Source organism: Aythya marila (genome assembly GCF_965140915.1).
Source record: "Aythya marila genome assembly, chromosome: Z".
Classification (NCBI taxonomy): domain Eukaryota; kingdom Metazoa; phylum Chordata; class Aves; order Anseriformes; family Anatidae; genus Aythya; species Aythya marila.
In genome coordinates this window covers 81,167,799-81,186,727 of record NC_139080.1, presented here as the reverse complement: position 1 = coordinate 81,186,727, position 18,929 = coordinate 81,167,799, and the positions used below count along the sequence as shown (strand labels likewise).

The window sequence follows — 18,929 nt, the reverse complement described above, 5'->3', positions numbered from 1 at the left end:
GTAAATTAGATGAACAGATTTCAAAAACATAGTTAAGATTCCATAGGTCTTCCAATTTTTAAGTAACAGTTGATAACACAGTGAAAAATTATACTTTCCCAACAGACATGTTTTTTTTTTTTTTTTTTTTTTTTTTTAATACTTCATATATTGTACTTGCCTGTACTGGTGACAAGGAATTTGTTTTCTTCTGGCTCTTGTATGCATCTGGCACAGCAGCAGGAGAGTGAGCTGCATTTTGTTGCATTTTGCGTAGCATTAACAGAGTTATTAGTCAAGTTCTGATTGCATCACCTTCGTTGTTGGGAAGTATGTGATGCAAAAACCTAAAACTACAGTTTTAAACTCTAGGCAAGTTTAGTGGGCTGTGCTTGATATTATGGTACACATGTGCTTGATATTATGGTACGGTGTGGTGCACGTCAGTCATTAATTTCAATGGGGCCAAGGTTTCACTTGAGCTTTTCCTGGAAGAAAAGCCGGTTTCTCATTTGAGAAGTAACACATTTGGAAGTCACCCATGGGATTTTACTTTCTTCTTTCAGAACCCAAGCACCTGCTTACCCATGGTCTTTCCTCTGTAAACAACTTAAAGCTGCAATTTAGTTTTATTTGTCTCCATTATCAGTAACGCGCAATACCCAGGGATTGCATTGCCTAGCACTGTCTCCCTGCCTCAGCTTCTGCTGAGAAGAGCAAATTGTGCCGGTCACTCCTCCTTCTCTGTGCCTTTAAATTAATGAAGAATTAAATCATTTGTGACTTTCTGCCCATATGGTGTAAGGATTTCATAGTAGTACCATTTCAGAGTTCATTCCTGGACAGTGCTTAAGGTGAATGCACTGACAGGCTTCTGAGAAAGACTAAAGTGTAAGTAAATATCTTCTCTGTTCTGTTGAGTTTAATGTTGCCAAGGAGCAGTTGACCCATGCAGCAGATCTTTTGAACAACTGAGCAGATGAACTGCTACATTTCATACTCCTGCAGTGTACTTCTCTTGATATTGTGCATCAGAATCAAATTTAAAAAAAAAAAAAAAATTTACTTGAAAGTGGTTGGTGATATTTAATAGTAGGCAGGCTGACAATCATTTGGATATAAAGAATTTTTTTTTTCTTTTTTTTTTTTTCTGTTTAGATTGCTTACAATAACTGAATGCTATTGTTGATGTACCCAAGTTGGGTGGCTTCAGAAAAATATGTATGAAAAATGTCATGGCTTTAAGAAAGATTACATCAACAAGTACTGCTGTTCTGGCTGAATACCACTCTTAAAATTAGGAACATTTAAACATTACAGTTAAATACATAATTTGTGGTTTGCTCATTAGGTGCATAAGACCTTTAACTTTTTTTCAGAGTAAATGCATACTATATTTATAGATTCGTGTTTCTAAAGATGACTGCAATAACAAGTTGAAGAGTATTGGCTAAATGCTGACCTTTATAGCACGAGTAGCAATGTGGAACTTTACAGAAATTAGAGAATTTTGCTTTTATCGGCTATTTCAGCATTTGAATCAAAGAATCATTTTCTTGATGTTGGTATCTGTAAAGCACAGACAGCTCTTCAGAGAGAACAAACTAAAAGAAATGGAAATCTTTACTGATTTCATTAAATTTGTAATGGGAATAGTTACTTACAAACTATATTTTTGTACTTTTTCTTTCTTTCTTTTTTTTTTTTTAAAAAAAAAAGAAGATGCTACTTAAGTGCTTTAAATCTCTTCTAATAAGGTATTTAACATGATATTCTGGATCTATTTGTCTGCTGTTTGTAATTACAACCATTTTGGACTTGGAGAAATAAATAATTTCGGTTGCATACATTTCTTCTTTCCATTCATAGGATGCTCTGGCCCACTAGGAATAGAAGGAGGAATTGTGTCAAATCAACAAATTACTGCATCATCCACTCATCGAGCTCTCTTTGGACTCCAGAAATGGTATCCATACTATGCACGACTTAATAAGAAGGGTCTTGTGAACGCTTGGACTGCTGCAGAAAATGACAGATGGCCGTGGATTCAGGTAACAGATGGAGCTGAGGAGAAAAAATCTCCTTGATTCAATTGCCATAGTCACTTAAGAAACTGATGAAGACAAGTGGTAAACTAACAGCTAGATTCTTATTCACTGTCAGAAATGTAGCCTAGACTAAAAGGGACTATTTAGTTGCAAAACAGTAATAATCTCAACTTTGCAAGTGCACAGATCTTTTTTTTTTTTTTTAAGAAAAGTGTGCATATGTTCCATTGTGACTTTAAGCCACAGAAGCAAATTTATAAAGACTCTTTCCAAGGAAGCAGCTTTCCACATATGCTACATTTGCTCATTAGGTCGTTAGTAGCATTTAGTAGTGATATCTCTTGGTGGAGGTACTTTGACACACTCCTTGGGCATAATTCTAGACTGCTTTAATGTGGTTTTGGCTGTACCAGAGCCTGCGGGAATTGTGTGTCCTCTCTGCTGAGCTGCTCGGTGCACATAGGTTAAGCGTTGTGTGCATCATGCTGGAAGTAACGGGAACAGTTGTAATTAAGGTTGAAATAGTTGTTCAACCATATCTGCAGGGCTGAAAATACACATTTTTCCATTCCTGCTTGAGGATGTTATGGCTAGAATAGTTCAAATGGCAGTGCCCCCTTTGTGGGCCGGATTTCTCTGCCAGCAGCAAATGACTTTGGTATGTGTCTCATGAAGCAGTAGAATGTAAAATCTTGTGGCTGTATTTTAATGAAGGTAATGATTGCCTAGTGATTGCTATAGGTCTTTAGTTTTGTAACATTTTTATTATATATGAATTAGGCTAAGCTTTAGTGTCATCAACTGTTAATAAAAGTGATGCCAGATACTCGTGGAAAGAAACATTCATATTAATCACTACAGTCAACATGTGAATAGGGTACCTCCCTTCCAGTGAACCCGCCACAGGAAGAGGAGAAGACAGTACCTGACCATCTTATCCACCAGCACTGAGATGAGCTGTCCATATGTCTCCTGAAAGTGTCAGATACACTTTTCTCGAACCTACCTACCTTTGTGTGCATTGCATAATTTTTATTCAAGTTTTCATGCTGACTACCATTTGCAATTTTTGTGAGGGTTTCCCAGATGTTTGGGGAAAAGTGTGCAGGATTGCCTGTTCATTTTTCTTGTTTTGAGAACAGGCACAAAGCGCTGTTTGATGAAGTTCTCTGGAGCTGGTGTGGTGAGAATGCTGGGTTTTGTCAGTTCTGAAAAATGAAGCCTGTGTTACTGTTTGTTATTCACTGCAGAGTGAAAACACAAAGGTCTTTCAACATATCTGAAGTCAGTTTTCTTCTGACTGGAGGGGGTTGGGAAGTTTGTGAAATTTATATATTGAAAAAGACCTGGAAAGAATAACACAAAGGGACTTGCGAATTATGTTTGCAGGAGTGGAAAGCTAATGTAGCTAACAGATAATGAAAAATGTCCATGTTACATTAGCTTGTGGGGCTGCTACAGGGTGTGGGTTTTATTAAAATGTGTGGAGAAAAGAGTCAGAATCATTTAGCACTGGTCCCATCTTAGATATGGCTGTAGTCGAAGGTGACCTGGATGCAGACTGCCTGCAGCCAGTTGCTTCCATGTTGGTACTTGGCAAAGCCAGCACCTGTCATTGAGGCAGCTCTCAGAGAGCTGGGCAGGTTTCTACCCAGACCGTAATTATGTGTGCCTTGGACTTTGCTCCCAGGGAAGTCTTCTCTTTGTGCTTACCTGGAAGGAAGGTTGGACCAAAGGAGAAATATTTCTACAAATTTCAGCCCAGAGCATGAGGTTTGAAAAATATGTTCCTTTTTTGGAGTTAATGACCCAATCTAGGTAGTGCCAATCCCCTGCGGGTTATTCTGTAATTTTGACAGCCCTAGTATGTAAGGACTCTCTAAAAAGCTAATTAAGTGATATGATTAATGTGTAGTAAGCTCCTAGCATTCCTTTCTTTTTCTTCTCATTTTTCCTCAGAAATAAACTTTGGTCTCTAGTTTTCACAGAACTTTCCAAGTGTGGTTGTTTTTTTTTTGGAGTTCAGGGATTGCAATATTAAAACACGTTTAAATCTTAAGAGGATTTTTTTTTCCTTTTCTGATGATTTTTCTCCTTAAAACACCTGGAGAGAGAAATCTAAATTTGATAGGGAGATGATACTTATAGATAAAAAGTAATTTTTAGTGTTCTGGAGAAATCCTGTTTTGATTTGGCAAGGATAAAGTACTTCACAAACTCACATCTTATGCACTGTGTAGTAGTCCTTTACACTGGAGCCCTGTATGGTTCTTCAAGACTGCAATATGACCCCTGTATGGGTGAACAGTTTATGCTGAGAGAAGAGGAGCACAGAAGTCCCGTATGCTATAATTACACAGCTTCCATAATGGCCAGGGAGGTGCTTCTTCAGCAATTGTGGAAACTTACAAAAAGTGAGGCTACTTGGATCTGCTAAGTTTCTGGATAACTCCCTTCTGCTCTTGTGGGAGAAGTCCTCCTAACAACAGCTTACTCTTACTTTTACTTTCTTGACCGTCTCACCAACTTCAACCTGGATCATAATTTAGAGGGTCTGCATAGGGGACCTTCTCTACGTTGGTCTGGGAGATGGAGCAGCTGGTCCAGATTATGGCACTTTGAAAAACAGTGTGAAAGTGTGACAGAAATTAAATCTAAACTTTGAAACCAGAAATTACATTTTTAGGAAATGTAAATTAACATTTAATGCAGTGAACCTGAAGCTGTGGCCTGTTACTCTATTACAGTTTCTAATGCTAGATAAATCCTAGAGGAAGCTGTTGGATAATGGGCAAAGTCCCACAAAATATGATTATGTAAAGGCCCATTCCTATTTTTGCCTTGTTCCATCATTATCAATTTTCTTTGTCATTTAATTTCTTTATTTATATGCAGCTTGACAAATGAAAGGTTTGAGTGCTTTGGTTATAACTCACTTGTAATGAGTGTAGGGTTTTTTTTTCTCTAATCTTTCAGGTGTCTGACACACATGAACTAATTAGTATGCAATTTCATTTTCCCGCATTCTCTAAATGACCTGAAAATTGAAATTGCCATTTTAAATTTACACTCTCCACATGTAATTAGTAATGGCACTACAATGCTTGTAATTGGCTTGTGATTTAAAGGGTCAGTGACCATGTTTTTGAAAGCAAATTAAAGTCAGAGTAAGTCATATCTCCCTTCTAAAGTTCTGCTGACCTCTGTTTCTCCTCATAGATTGACACTCTGATAAAACAACACCCATGTGTATTGTTCACTGCTTTACAAGTAACACTGACTTTTAATGTTTTTAAATACAGTGAGAAAAAAATAAATAAATCTCATTGGTCTTCTGTGTTTCCACAATTCTGTATTTCCTGAATTGTTCCATCTGTCAAAATGGTCACTTTGTCGTCACTTTGTCTGTTCTGTTAATATTCTTTTTTTTTTTTCTTTTTTTTTTTTTTTTTTCCCTTTTCAGAACTCTCTTGTTAAAAGAGCACTGATTTCTCTTTACCTTTTTGTCCTTTTGCATTCATGGCTTTAAAATATGCTCCTTCTTTTAATTCTGATTCCATTTTATCTCTACTCCTTCCTTCCACATAGTTCATATCTATGTTCTTTCCTTCAACATAGTTCACACTATATTTTTTCTAGGCAATATAGAAATGGCCATGGCAGGGTTGTTGTTTGTATTCTCTCTCTGCCATATCCAAAGTCATTTTAGATGCTTCAGTGGAATGGATCAAATCCTAAATTATGATTCTGACTCTCACATACTTACCTTCAGTCATCCCTCTTCTCCTTCTTGTCACATTTTCTCTGTTTGTACCATTTTCCTTCCCACTCATGACTGTTTCTCTGTACCATGGTCTGCTCTCCTGTGATGTAATGGTAATATTTTAATGAGAACTGCTAATCTCTAACAAAAACCTGTAAGAGGACCTTCTAAATCTGTCTCCTCTTTAGTGATTTCTAACCTACAGATCCATGCCTAAACAGTAGATTTGTTCTTCTCCCAGTTTCACTAACCAAAGCTTGTATTTAGTAACTCATCCAAACCTCGTATTTCTTAACTCATTTTTCTTCTGTTCATGGCTAATTTACCTTATCCTCCCACACAACATTATCCTTTTTTGTATCACTGCAGTTATTATTCCTGTAACACACAAAGACTTCAGCCATGGTGGATATACAGAAAACGTATGAGCTGGAATGTCATGAAGAACACCATAAGACAAGATAAAATATTTCAGTATAAACAGCAGTGTAAGGAATGGTGTACAGTACCAAAATAGATAAGTCATGCAGTTAAAGTGTGTGAGTAACTTTGGTAGAATGGTGCACGTGGAAGAACCATGCTCGGGGATGAGAGAGCAAGGTGGGTGAATGTTGCCTTGTCAGATAAGAGCCTCAATTCTTCAGACTTCTGGAGGGGGTATGACCTTCCTGTTCTATAAATAACATCAGTGCATTGGTATTACTTACATTACATTAATTACATTAATATATGGCTGATCCATAGATCAACCTTTCTAAATGTTGACTGGCACAAGAACAGTAGTACTTAGCCAACTTTGTCAGGGAGCCTGGAGCAGCAGAGCCACAGGCTGGCCTGACTTAAATGCTGAACGTACCAGGGAGCCCAGGAGCATCAGCCTCAGAAATATGTCAGTTTTAGAATGAGACAAGAAGGTGGGTGAAGGCATACAAGAGATACAGGGTGAAACGTACCAGATTTCATGCCAGACAGCAAAAATCTGAGTGTGCAGTGAAGTTTTGACTAAGGGAAGGATAGAGTAAATTTGTTCCTGGTCTTGGCTGTGGTTGCTTGATTAGGGAAGAAGTGGAAAAGATCAGTGCCTTCTGGTGGCCCCATAATTGCTGCTGCTGCTGCACAACTGGGCTGTCACATCTGAGAACAAGAGATCCTGTAACTTCTGATGGTCTCATGATTGAGAAGAGGATCCCTGTGAGGTGTAAGCCTGGTAATTGCAGAAATTGTAATGGTATTTGAGAGACTACCACCTCATTTTTTAAAGTGCTCTGGGGACTTTTGGATATATAAATTGTTTTTACAAGGTCGATATTAATCCAAAGACACAGAAAGCAGATATGGGCATACATTACATCCAGAGAATACTAAGAAAATGAACTAGTTACTGTGCATCACACCAGTGTGGAAACTGGTTGATCATGTAAACTGTTGCCGGAGATTGTTGTATAAAAATGTAAGTTATTAAATAGAAATACATAAAAATGTATATATATTTAATTATCCATTATTAAAATAGCATGAACCATTTCTCCAGAGACATCTGCATCGTTACTAATTTGCTTTTAAATAAAACATTCAAATATTTTATTACTATGAGAAGGAGGAGAATTTCTTTCAGTTGGACCGCTCAGCTTGATTGTAGAGTCAAAAATGGGGGAAAAAATAGTTGGTTCAGGTTGAATGGTTTGTTTTGTTTCACTTCTCTAGCTTTTACAGGACATAAAAATATACAAAATACTTAGTTTGAGATTAGATTGAAATACTTTTTCCTCCTGGAATAAGTCATCCCTTTATAGCTCTATATTATACTTTTTTTTTTATTTATTTCTTGGGTCATTTTTTAATGTCAAATATTATTTTGAAATGGAAAGGCTAGAAGTCTTATATAAAATATATTAAAACAAAACGTTACAGCACTTTTCTAATTTGTTCCCTAATAGCTTGTCTGAAACTACATGCTAAAGTTTAGATGAAACTCTAGATGAGGTATTACAGTTTTAGATAGATGAGATATTAGTTTGATAGAGAAGATGCCCAACTTTTAATTAGTAATCTGAATATATTAGTGTTTTGATCTAAAACAAAATAGTTGTTTTTTTGGTCCTTTTTTTTTTTTTTCTGCCTTTTGCAGTTTTCTTTTCTAATTTTTCTTCATTATTTTTCTTGAAAATGTTAATAGATAGTCTTCCTACTGAAACTCTTAATAAAAAGGTGACCTGTAGAAGGAGATCTACGCCAGCAGATTCTGGGTAAAACTTTCCCAGGCCCCTGTGTAATTTAGAATTGCAAGGTCAGCTAAGTCTAGTCAGTCACAGAAATGTAGTTCTTGTATAGCATGTTCCCGCAGCAGAAATCAGAAGGATTAATGGATTAATTACGGACCAATGCAGTGGGCATCCCATGAAATGCATGGAAATGTTCATTGCCCTGCAGAGTGCACACACAGCCAGCATGTTGTATGGAAGATGGCAGTATTCACCCAGAAAAAAAAAAACAACAAACAAAAAAAAAAAAAAAACAAAAAAAACAAAAAAAAAAAAAAAAAAAAAAAAACAGAACACTACAGCATTGCCCATATACAGCATTCACTAAAAATGTCTCCAAGGACTAAATCATACATTCACATGTTACTGGATTTGACGTTTAAAATTGGCAGGGTAAGACAAAGACTTGCATGATAGTGATTAGGATACTTGTTTGAGAGGATCCAAAGTCCAGTTTCTACACCAGAAACACTTAGTGATTATTCATGCTTTTGTAAAGTTTTTTGTTGTTTTGTTTTGTTTTGTTTTGTTTTTCTTTTAATTTGTTCTAAATATATTGGAGTATTGTTTCTGTTCGGTAAATCTTATTTATGTATTTATCTGTGGCTTAATTTATTTTTTTACATGGGTGTCTCTCACACCACCTGCAGCTTCAATCCCATCTCTGGTTGTGTGGATGTGAATCTCACAAAACTACTCATTCTGACACATGAAAAAATTACTTATAGTAAAGGCTTTATAAGTTTCATTGTTCTTATCCTAAATGCACGCACACACACACACACACACACAAAAGTATATATTTTTTAATTTTTACTTATTTATTTATTTATTTTTCAAAAAAAAAAAAAAAAAAGGCACCGAATAATTAGCAGCTTCCACATCAAGATCTTCCAAAGAGCAAGTATACACCAGATGATAGCTATTTGCTAATAAAACGATAAAACCTAAAATACACAGAGGTCTTGCAGAACATTCATTCAAACATCTGTTAGTAAGGGCTCTAAGCAAACTACCATCTGTCAAACCGTTCATTTTGTCAAAGTTCATTTCCTCATTCATGAGTACTGTTGTATCAGCTTCCAAAAATACCTGTCATCATAGATTAAATATTTAATATTACTTAATATAGCTCTCAGCTTAGAATAATGTGGCCAAGTGAACCTTATGAAATATGATCTGAGAGTCATCACGTACGGTGATTTGAACCATATAGAAAGACTTAATTTGGTAAGTTAAATGCTGAAAAATGTATTTAAGCTCTTCATTTTTTGTCAACAATCCAAAATTTTACTTAGTATTAAAGTATTCCTTGGAGAATATCGACAAGTGGCAGTAAGTACCTGAAAGTCCTTGACAGGAGAAAACAGAAACTAATAAGGAACGTGCAGTTGAATTCTCTCAAAGCAGCTCCACATAGGACCAGTGAACTACAGGAATTAGTAAATATCTTCAAATGGTCAAAGTTTGCCACAAATTCACTGACTTCAGTGAACTCAATACCAATGTCTACAAGCTGCAGATCTCCCTCAACACCTATATGTTTAGCATAGTCTAAAAATGCTGTTTATGTTCTCAGACAAGAAAACAAAAGGACTGGAAGCCTATTTCCTAGTCTAGTCATCCAGATACTCCCTTGTGTCCCCTATCCTGATGTCTATTTGATATTATCTTAAATCTCCTAGTTTCATTCTTCATACACACAAACACCCACACAGAGACATATTCAAACAACTTTTGATTGAGGTTTCAGAGATACAAAAGCAGCCGGTTCAGAGTTAGCATTCCCATGGCAACGGAAACTTGATGCTGTTATAAACACTATCCATAACACGCTCTGTCAGCCCGCACATCAGCTTTCCTTAATAACTCCCTGTAGTATGGCTGAACGACTGAAGGAACAGTACTTTTAAATGCATTGTTTTATGTTTCTGTGACACCATCTATTTTGACCTAAGGCTTTTTTTACATTTACCATCTTAATATTAAAAGTAATCAAAGCAGCAAGTGGTGGCATGCTAAAATGGTCATATCCATGTCTGTCTGGTTCCTTGTGCCAATAACAAGTTGCATGTGTAGGTGCCCCTGCGCCTGTGTGGTGGTTTGCTAGCTGTAATGGAGCTCTGTGTGGGCATCACCACCCCCCCCACAGGGACAACAGCGTCTAAAGCACTTAGATGATGCTGTGCTGGTGTGTGATAGTCAAAAATGCTGTATTTTATGTCATAAATACTCACTTTCAAAACCAGCAGTCCAAATGATCTTTACTTAAAAATTAGTCTTCTGCCAAGTCTCACTTCTAGAAAAGAACTGGTTCAAGTTACTTCACTACAGCTAAAGTTCAAGAAAAGGTAGAGTTACATATGAATATATTAACATATATATATATGTATATATATATATATTTTTTTTTTTGCTCGATACAGAGGCATGTATATACACTTACTTGTGTGTTGATGGCCCCAGAGCAGCACATGGGTGCTGAGTTCATCTGTGACAGAAGTTTCTCTTATGCTGGACATAGAGTCAAAGCTCTGTCACAGCCCGAGCTTTACAGACTCTTGCAGTCCCTGTGTGCACCTTGGAATTTCTCTGCAATTTTAGAGGTGGTGGAAAAAAGTTATGTTCTTATATAGGCTGTTGGGAGTGTAGGAGTTGCCAGCACCATGATACTAAAGCAGGAAACTGGTTCTGAAGTAAACCTGTAGACATCTGCTGGAAATGGTGACCTGTGCTTGTAATCTCAAAGACCTTCTAATTTCACTGGAACTTCAATTCTGTGGACTGAAAAACAGGAGTGAGTTTTACTTTCACATTCTTCTAACCTTCTATCTTCATGAGTGGTTAAGATAAAGAGACACTGATAAGTCTCTTTTGCAGGGGTTGGGGAAGCAGAGTCCCTGCCACTGTAAGTGAAGAGCAGGGTTGGGACCACCTGATGAAACTGAACAGGTACAAGTCTGTGGGACCTGGTGAAATGCATCCCAGGGTCCTGAGGGAACTGGCTGATGTAGTTTCTAAGCCTCTGTCCATTGTATTTGAAAAGTCCTGGCAGTCAGGCAAAGTCCCTGATGACTGGGAAATGGGAAATATCACTCCCATTTTTAAAAAGGGTAGAAAAGAGCACCCAGAGAACTACAGATCGGTGATCCTCACCTCTGTGCCCAGGAAGATCATGGAACAGATCCTGCTGGAAGCAATGTTAAGGCACATGCAGGACAAGAAGATGATCTGAGACAGCCAGTATGGCTTCACCAAGGGCAAAGCATGCCTGACCAATCTGGTGGCCTTCTGTGATGGAGTAACTGCATCAGTCAACAAGGGAACACTGACCGCTGTCATCTGCCTGGACTTCTGTAAGGCCTTTGATATTCCCACATAACATCTTGATCCCCAAATTGTAGAGATATGGATTTGAAAAGTGGACCATTTGGTGGATACGGATTTGGCTGCATGGCTGCATCCAGAGAGAGCCTGCCCACTACTCTGCCCTTGTGAGGCCCCACTTAGAGTGTTTCATCTGAGTCTGGTACCCCCAGTACAAGAAAGCCTGTTAGAGCAGGTCCATAGGAGGGCCATGAGGATGATCAGAGGGCTTGGGCACCTCTCCTATGAAGTCAGTCTGAGAGAGATGGAGATGTTCAACCTGGAGAAGAGAAGGCTCCACCAGACCTCCATTTTGCCTTTCAATACTTATAAAAAGATGGAGAGCAATTTTTTGCCTGGCAGATAAAGGTAGAACAAGAGGAATGGTTTTAAACTAAAAGGGGAGATTTAGACTAGATTTTAGGAGGAAATTCGTCACTCAGAGGGTGGTGAGGCACTGGAACAAGTTGCCAAGAGAGGCTGTGGATATCCCATCTCTGGCAGTGCCCAAGGCCACATTGGACAAGGCCCTGGGCAACCTGGTCTAGTGGGTGGCATCCCTGCCTATGGCAGGGGGGTTGGAACCAGATGTTCTTTAAGGTCCCTTCCAACCCAAGCCACTCTATGATTCTATAAAGTCTGAAGCTCTCAATAAGATTTTTCCAATGTTGAGTTACTCGTTACTTTTCTTGTTCTATTGGAAAGCCAAAAGCATTTTACATTTTATCAAATCTATTTTCTATCAGTTTTTGTAGGAGAAAATATTTTAAGGAAAAAAGCAGAGCTAATTAAAATGATAGGAGAGTCTTTTTTTTTTGTCTTTTTTTTTTTTTTCCCTAAGCATTAGGATGCTCAAGGATAATTTTTTTATATTTATATGTTAACTTATTTATTGGTTGGTTGTTAATTTCAAGAAATAATGAAAAATGTGAGTGTTTGTTGTGATTCAACCAATATTCAGGCAATTTTTTAAGGTTCAGAGGGGATTAATCATTCAAGCCTATTCTTCCTTTTTTGTAATAACATCTGTGGGTGGCAAAATCATGTGGGTGATATAGTCTTTTCAGCAGAAACAAAGCCATCTGCCACCTGTGTGCTTATTAATCTACCTCTTTACTCCACTTGCGTCCATCTAAAACCTTGGCCTTTCTCCCTAGACAACCAGTCTCATAGCAACTAACAGATTATTCTCAAAGATGACAATATGTAGGAAGTATTGCTTTCATGTACTCCTATTTTCCCATTTGTATTTCTCCCAAAAATTGTATCACAAGGTGAACAGAATCTAAAAATTGTTCTAGTTATAATCAGCATTACCAGGTCAGTCGGCAAGTCCTAATTACAACTGGAATTTCAGCATGCTTTGGATCTTCTGTAAACTGACAATGAAAAAGACTCTGGACTACCTAGAAAATCACTTCCAGGTGTTTGCAGATGGGAAAAACAAGATACTATGACCAACATGATAGGCAGCATAAAGCCAGGCCCGTTGGAAAAGGTTTTAAGAGGGTATATGATGATTATGAGGATTATGTCAAACTAAGAAGAAAATGAGTAAGAAAGTGTATTTTTATGATCTGCATTATGAAAACTGAAATACCACATCACAAGTTTTTTAGGAACTGAAAACACTGTTACGTTACTGGCTAAGGAAGGCTAGCATGTTCCTCATAAACTCCTTGCAAAAAATCCAGACTACGTTTAGGTTTGTAACATCTCCTAAGGCTGGCATAGCCAAGATGACATAGTAAAGCAGGTCTGTCCTTTACATAGCCCATAACAATCATGTCCTGTGAAAGCACTCTTCAGTGAAACTCTTCCCCTTCTATCTCCTCTAGTTATAAACTGCATAAAACAAAGAAGGGGTAGTGAACTATGGTTAAGAAGTGCTCTCCACACATGTTGCTCATACACCATTTGGTGTCACTGCTATCACTTACTGGGTGTATTCTGGTGAAAGAAGTCAGTTTCCTTGTGTGTTAAAATAAGCTGGGAACTTGCAAAACCCCCAGCAGAGATAGCACATTGCCAGGGAAGCCTTAATCTCCTGCATGCTCTCAGCTATTCCAGTTTTTGCTACAGCTTCCATCTTTCAGTGGATGCATTTAATTTCAGATTTTTTTTTTTTTTCTAACATTTAAATCTAATGAAGAGATTTTCTTTAACAGACCTGTCATTTTCTAGCACATTTCCATCTAAGTCTTGGCTTGAGAAGATGCAGGACCTAGGCAAGGCATGCTGAAGTCCAAAATGGAAATTCTTCCCAGTTGTCCTTGTTGGGCTTCAGAGCAGATCATACTTGTTACCGCAGTTTTTACTGCAGCGCAGATACCAAAGTGCCTTAAAAACATATTGAAAGGATGCAACAGAAAATACCTCTGATATTTGTCAAAGGCAAGTTAAAGAGCTTTAACTGAATATATTTGCATGGTGATTTTAAGATTTTACCTTCTGAATTTATTTCTCTTCCCTAAAGAAAGAGGGTTTTCATGTAGGATTAAAAGAAAAGGGCATGTTTGTTTCTGTGCCCTGAGCCTGTCATCTTACTTCTAAACTCTAAGAGCCATCGATCAATTGTATTTTACATGTGGAAATACGTCTAGATATTTTCTTTGACAATTGTTTTTATTTACACATTCTTTGACTGGAACTGTAAGAATTATTCTAGACAATTTGGGGAAGTGTTTTTTTTTTGTTTGGTGAGCTGGTTGGTTGCTGGTTGGGTTTTGGTTTGGGTGTTTTTTTGTTTGTTTGGTTGGTTTTGTCTTGTTTTTGAGATATAAGCATGTCAAAGAAGTGAAAAGGATTCCAAAGATCAAGGTATATGAAGGAATTAATAATAGCAATAAACAATTCTAGTGTTTCTTAGCTAACCTTAAATTGCAGGTAGTTAATACCCATTTAATCAGGAATTTGTAAATGAAATGAAATTTTACAGGGCTTCAGACCTCTGAGCAATGTGAGATTGATTATGGACCTCTTTTTGAGATGACAGGCTAAACACACCAGTATTTGAATAATTCATATCATCCTGTTAATGACATTCATAACAACTACCTTTGGGACTAAAATAATGGCTTAATAAGAAGAAGAAACAGACCAAGCAAGTTTTTAGTCTGTCTAATTATGTAAAGTCTCTGAGGCATAAAGTGAAAGTTCTCAGCAAAAGCCAAATGAAGTGAGTGCTTTTTGGTAATGTTCATAGTGTATGCTCCTCCATATGAATATTACAGCTTGATCCAAACAGTCCCTGTATTTATGTTTTCTATACAAGTGGTTTTGACCTACATTCTGATCCTTCTACAGACATGGAAATTAAATGAATGGGACAATTTATGCCAATGATTCAGCATTCCTAGCTTGAAACATAAATAGTCTAATTGAAGAAAGCAAAGACATTGAGTTACTTTTAGGTGGCTGGCTCGGACTAAGCTGTGAGTACGGGGAAGACTTGAGAGCCATTTGTTATTACTGTATGGGGAAAGAGTTGGGTGAGGCACACTGAACAATACGATCAGGAGGGTAAGCTTACAGAGGATTTGGTATGAAATATGTGCAGAATCTTTGCTGGATCTGCATCCAGGTCAGTGAAACAAAGAGGATTTGAGATCTGAAATAACGGGGTATTTCATCAATTTGCCTGCAAGGTAAAATCCCGCAATCACACAATGGAATTACCATTTGTAAAGTGACATATAGCAAATGACTGTGTTTATTCTTCCAGACTATCACAAGTTTAATATAAAACAAGTTGGCTTTTCCATGTAGCAAACTCCCATTCCAGAACAGAAGCAACAGCTGGAATGCCACCATGGATAAATCACTACCTTACCTCATCTGGATGCTAGTTAGGACTCGTATTAGTGCTGCTATCCTGACTGCATTAATTCCTTCAGCTAAACCTGGAGAAGCTCTGCTGACAGTGCTGGTTAGGAGAATAACAAAAAGCCACAGACAGGCAAGATATACAAGCACTTTGCATTGAGGCATGGTGATACTCTGCAGCAGGGAGTATAATAGGAACTGACCTTCTCTGGCCATCCTGAACCTCATCACATGCTGAGTCCTGCACTGCAGCCCCTGCTTCAGACATGCCTTCTGAGTGAAGCAGCAATGTTCATTGTGCTCAGGGCCCCTTGTGCTTGAAGACTGAGAAGAAATCATAGGAGGGAGCTTTCAGGCTCATTACATTTCACAGTATTGCAGGAATCATGTCAGGTTACTCCTTTCCTGAGTTTATTACAAACATTTCCATTGGCAAGTATCCATGTTTCTCATCAGCATATGCTTCTGTGGGAGCTTTCTATATAGCTTTATCAGAATCATGACTTAAAAAAATCAGATTTCAATCTTTCAAAAACTGATGAAATCATCAGGGAAGCATTGCTATAGTAAATCTTTGCATGCTGGTATAGTCCTGATCAACCCTATTTTTACATCAACAGTAGTGAAGGTTATTAAAAAAATATATGCTTTGAAAGGATGGAGAATTATTTATAGTAATGCTATTGTATCTCATAACTGAACTAGGTAAACATCACAGTTCTTTGTAAATTGCATTTCTGTTCTGAACAAAGCCTCATGAAAAACTGCATTTAAAGTTTCAAAGACCCAGTGCTTCATGAAAGCTTTAAACTCGGTATATCTTGGAAGCTTGTTGTTAAGGTATACTTCAGGCAAACCTGTTCTGTGCTAAATTTTAGTGGTGTTATTGCTAACAGTGCAGTAACAAATGAGAGGATTATAGTTATGTATTCTGGCCAGGAGCATCACATATGGTGTCTTCCTAAAGTCACTTCATCTTCTCATCTCTCTCCTCCACTATTCCATGTAACAATGTAGATGAGACAGATGCAACTGATTTTTATTTTTATTTTTAATCTTTTTTTGTCAAGTACATAGTTTCTGCACACTGAATATGCTAATATTTGATCACAGATTGCAGAGGAATGTGAACTTACATTGACGGTGTCCCAAATTTCTCCTGTTCTGTTACATTGATATATTATGAATGTGACTTTTTTTTTTTTCTTCCTGCAGTTCTAAGGTTTGTTAAGCATGCTGGGAAGTTATTTTTGTTGTTTATTTTGTGGAGCTCTTTGGACAGTTTATTAAATGGTTTCTTGTTTTTATAGGAAAAAAAACATGTTGTAGTTATCTCCAGTTTTATGGTCCTCCATTTTCTCACACCTAAAAGTGTAGCTGAAAAAGCAACATGCAGATCATAGGATTGGCTCTGAATCGTCTTTGAAAATAAATGTCTTTGAAATAATTGTCTTTGCACTGTTTTTGCTTTGTGCAATCTGTAGAAACTTGTAACTTTGCCTTGTTCACATTGACACAGTCTCCTGGGAAAAAAATATTTTTTTTCATTTGTTTTTCCTGTATGATACATATTTTTTGAAGTTAAATTCCAGTTTAATTTTGATTGCCTACATCTTCATCTTCATCTGTGTAGATATCTGAATGATTTAGCATCCCAAAACTGATTTGTGTGAGTCATTGCAGTCAAAGACATTAGTGCACCCATGAAAATTGTTTAATAGGTAATTACTGCTACAGAATCAGTGCCAAGAGCAGGAGACATAGCAAGTCACTGTTTCCCCTCCTGCACAAAAAGGCCATGGCTCTGTAAAGTGCTGCAATGAGAAAAGTGGTCTAATCATGGAGCTGGGGTGATTGTGGTGGTTAAAGGAACAAGATTAAATGAAATTTCAAGGGTTGCTGGGAATTTTTTTAACTGATAAGGGTGCATTTTGTTCCCCAGCTCTGGGGCATGTGCCACACTCAAGGGAGCATTCCCTGAGTGATTTTCTTTTTACTTAGTTTTGTCTATATGGTGCAGTTTAGGAGGCACCAGGCAACTGGCAGTACACATGTTCAGCCTTCAGCAATGCGAACAGCACTGAATCTGAGGTGCTAGATTTTATCCCTGAGGGCTGTTAAATTGAGTTGGCTGCCAAGCCTGTGCAGTTGCTGAGTTTTTAACTAACTTGCCATAACAGCATAGTGAATTTGCACCATCTATTGTAAAGACGGTGCCTCTTTCTTGTAGAATCAGATTTGGATGGGCTGAAATCAGACTATGGGCTTTCTCTTACAGCCAGTTTTACCTGCATGATTTAGTGCTCATCATTTACTCTAGCAGCAGGAAACTTTTGCATTGAAATGCAAAACCTGTTAGAGGCTGATTCTTTAATTGTGGGTGTTAAGTGGCACCTTGCTCAAGTTTCATCAAACGCTGTGTGCCGTCAGGAAGTATGGCAGCAGGCATCCTTTACTAAGATCTCTCTGCATGTGCACGTTGCAGCTGCAGCCCCCAAAGTGTGCTGGGTGAGTAAGATGCTGTGTCAGTTGCTGTTCCCTGGGGCCAACTGCAACACCATGCACGTGGGCTGCCTGCCAAGCCTGAATCTGGTACTCTCGGTGTAACCTTAGATGTAAGCCAGGCTAGGAGAACCGATCAGGCTTTTCATCTTTTTCCTCAAACTTCTTGCAAGTATATTCTTCTTCCAAAGTTATTGTCCTACACTAGTACCTAAATTACTGGGACAAGCCCCTCAAAGTACCATGGATCTTCTATCATCCTTGATTTTCCCGTTTGCTCTAGGTGATGTCAAGGGGTCTTTTATAAACAAATAAGCTGTTGTCTTTTATAAAAATATACATTTTACAATAAGAACAATAAACAATAAACAATAAGAACTCTTGTTCTTACTGTGCTGATTTTCACTTCTTCGTTTTAAAACAGTCACCCATATAATTAGAATATATAACTTCCTATCCTAAATCTGTATTTCTGTTGTATCCACAAAGCAGAGCATCCCAAGCTGTTTTTCTTAACAATTGCCACAGAAAAATGCATTTGAAAATGCTTTTAGTGCTACAAGAGCTAGTTCACATTTCACATTGGGAAGAAACTGTGCTTCCTGCTGAAGTACATTAAGTAAGAAAGATTTCAGCACCAGCTTCATTATAGTCATTGCACAGTTCTAATAGTTTGTGTTTTGCTAGGATCTGACTTGAGAAATTTAAAACACATAAAGGAACCCAGACACAAAGGGCCAATTAATTCCTGGTGTATCCATATACACTGAAAGGAGTTACCACAGGCATGAAGTTAGCCCCATGACAGTTTTCTATGCAAGAAAGCTGTAGGGATTTGAAAGTGTTTTTCTTCTTCCTTCACCAGGATTTTCCTGCAAACATTGACAAAATTTATAGATCTAATTGCAAAACACAGTGTCCTGTTTTTCTTTCCTAAGTTATTTCAAGCTCAGTGCTGTTTAAATCCAGAGCTCAGTTTATGATTCAGAGTACAATTCCTGACTGAGAAAGCTTCTAAAAGGAAGAAAGCCTCTTGAGGTGCAGTGGTTAATTTGTTGAACATTAGAGTTGGAGGCTGAGGCATGGAGGAGCCAGTGTGGTAATAGACTATACAGTGGCTAAAGCCATGGTTTCATCAGAAATTATTCTTTCCAAGCAACCAGAAAAAATATCTTCTACATACAT

General features: G+C 37.6%; 1 protein-coding gene across 1 annotated transcript in view; it reads left to right on the top strand.

The window, feature by feature from the left end:
• Window positions 1-18,929, top strand: part of EDIL3 (EGF like repeats and discoidin domains 3) — a 264,656-nt gene that overhangs the window by 186,095 nt on the left and 59,632 nt on the right. The window contains exon 6 of the mRNA XM_082782474.1: window positions 1,849-2,030. Within this exon, the coding sequence (XP_082638600.1) occupies window positions 1,849-2,030 (182 nt within the window). The remainder of the gene's footprint in view (window positions 1-1,848; window positions 2,031-18,929) is intronic.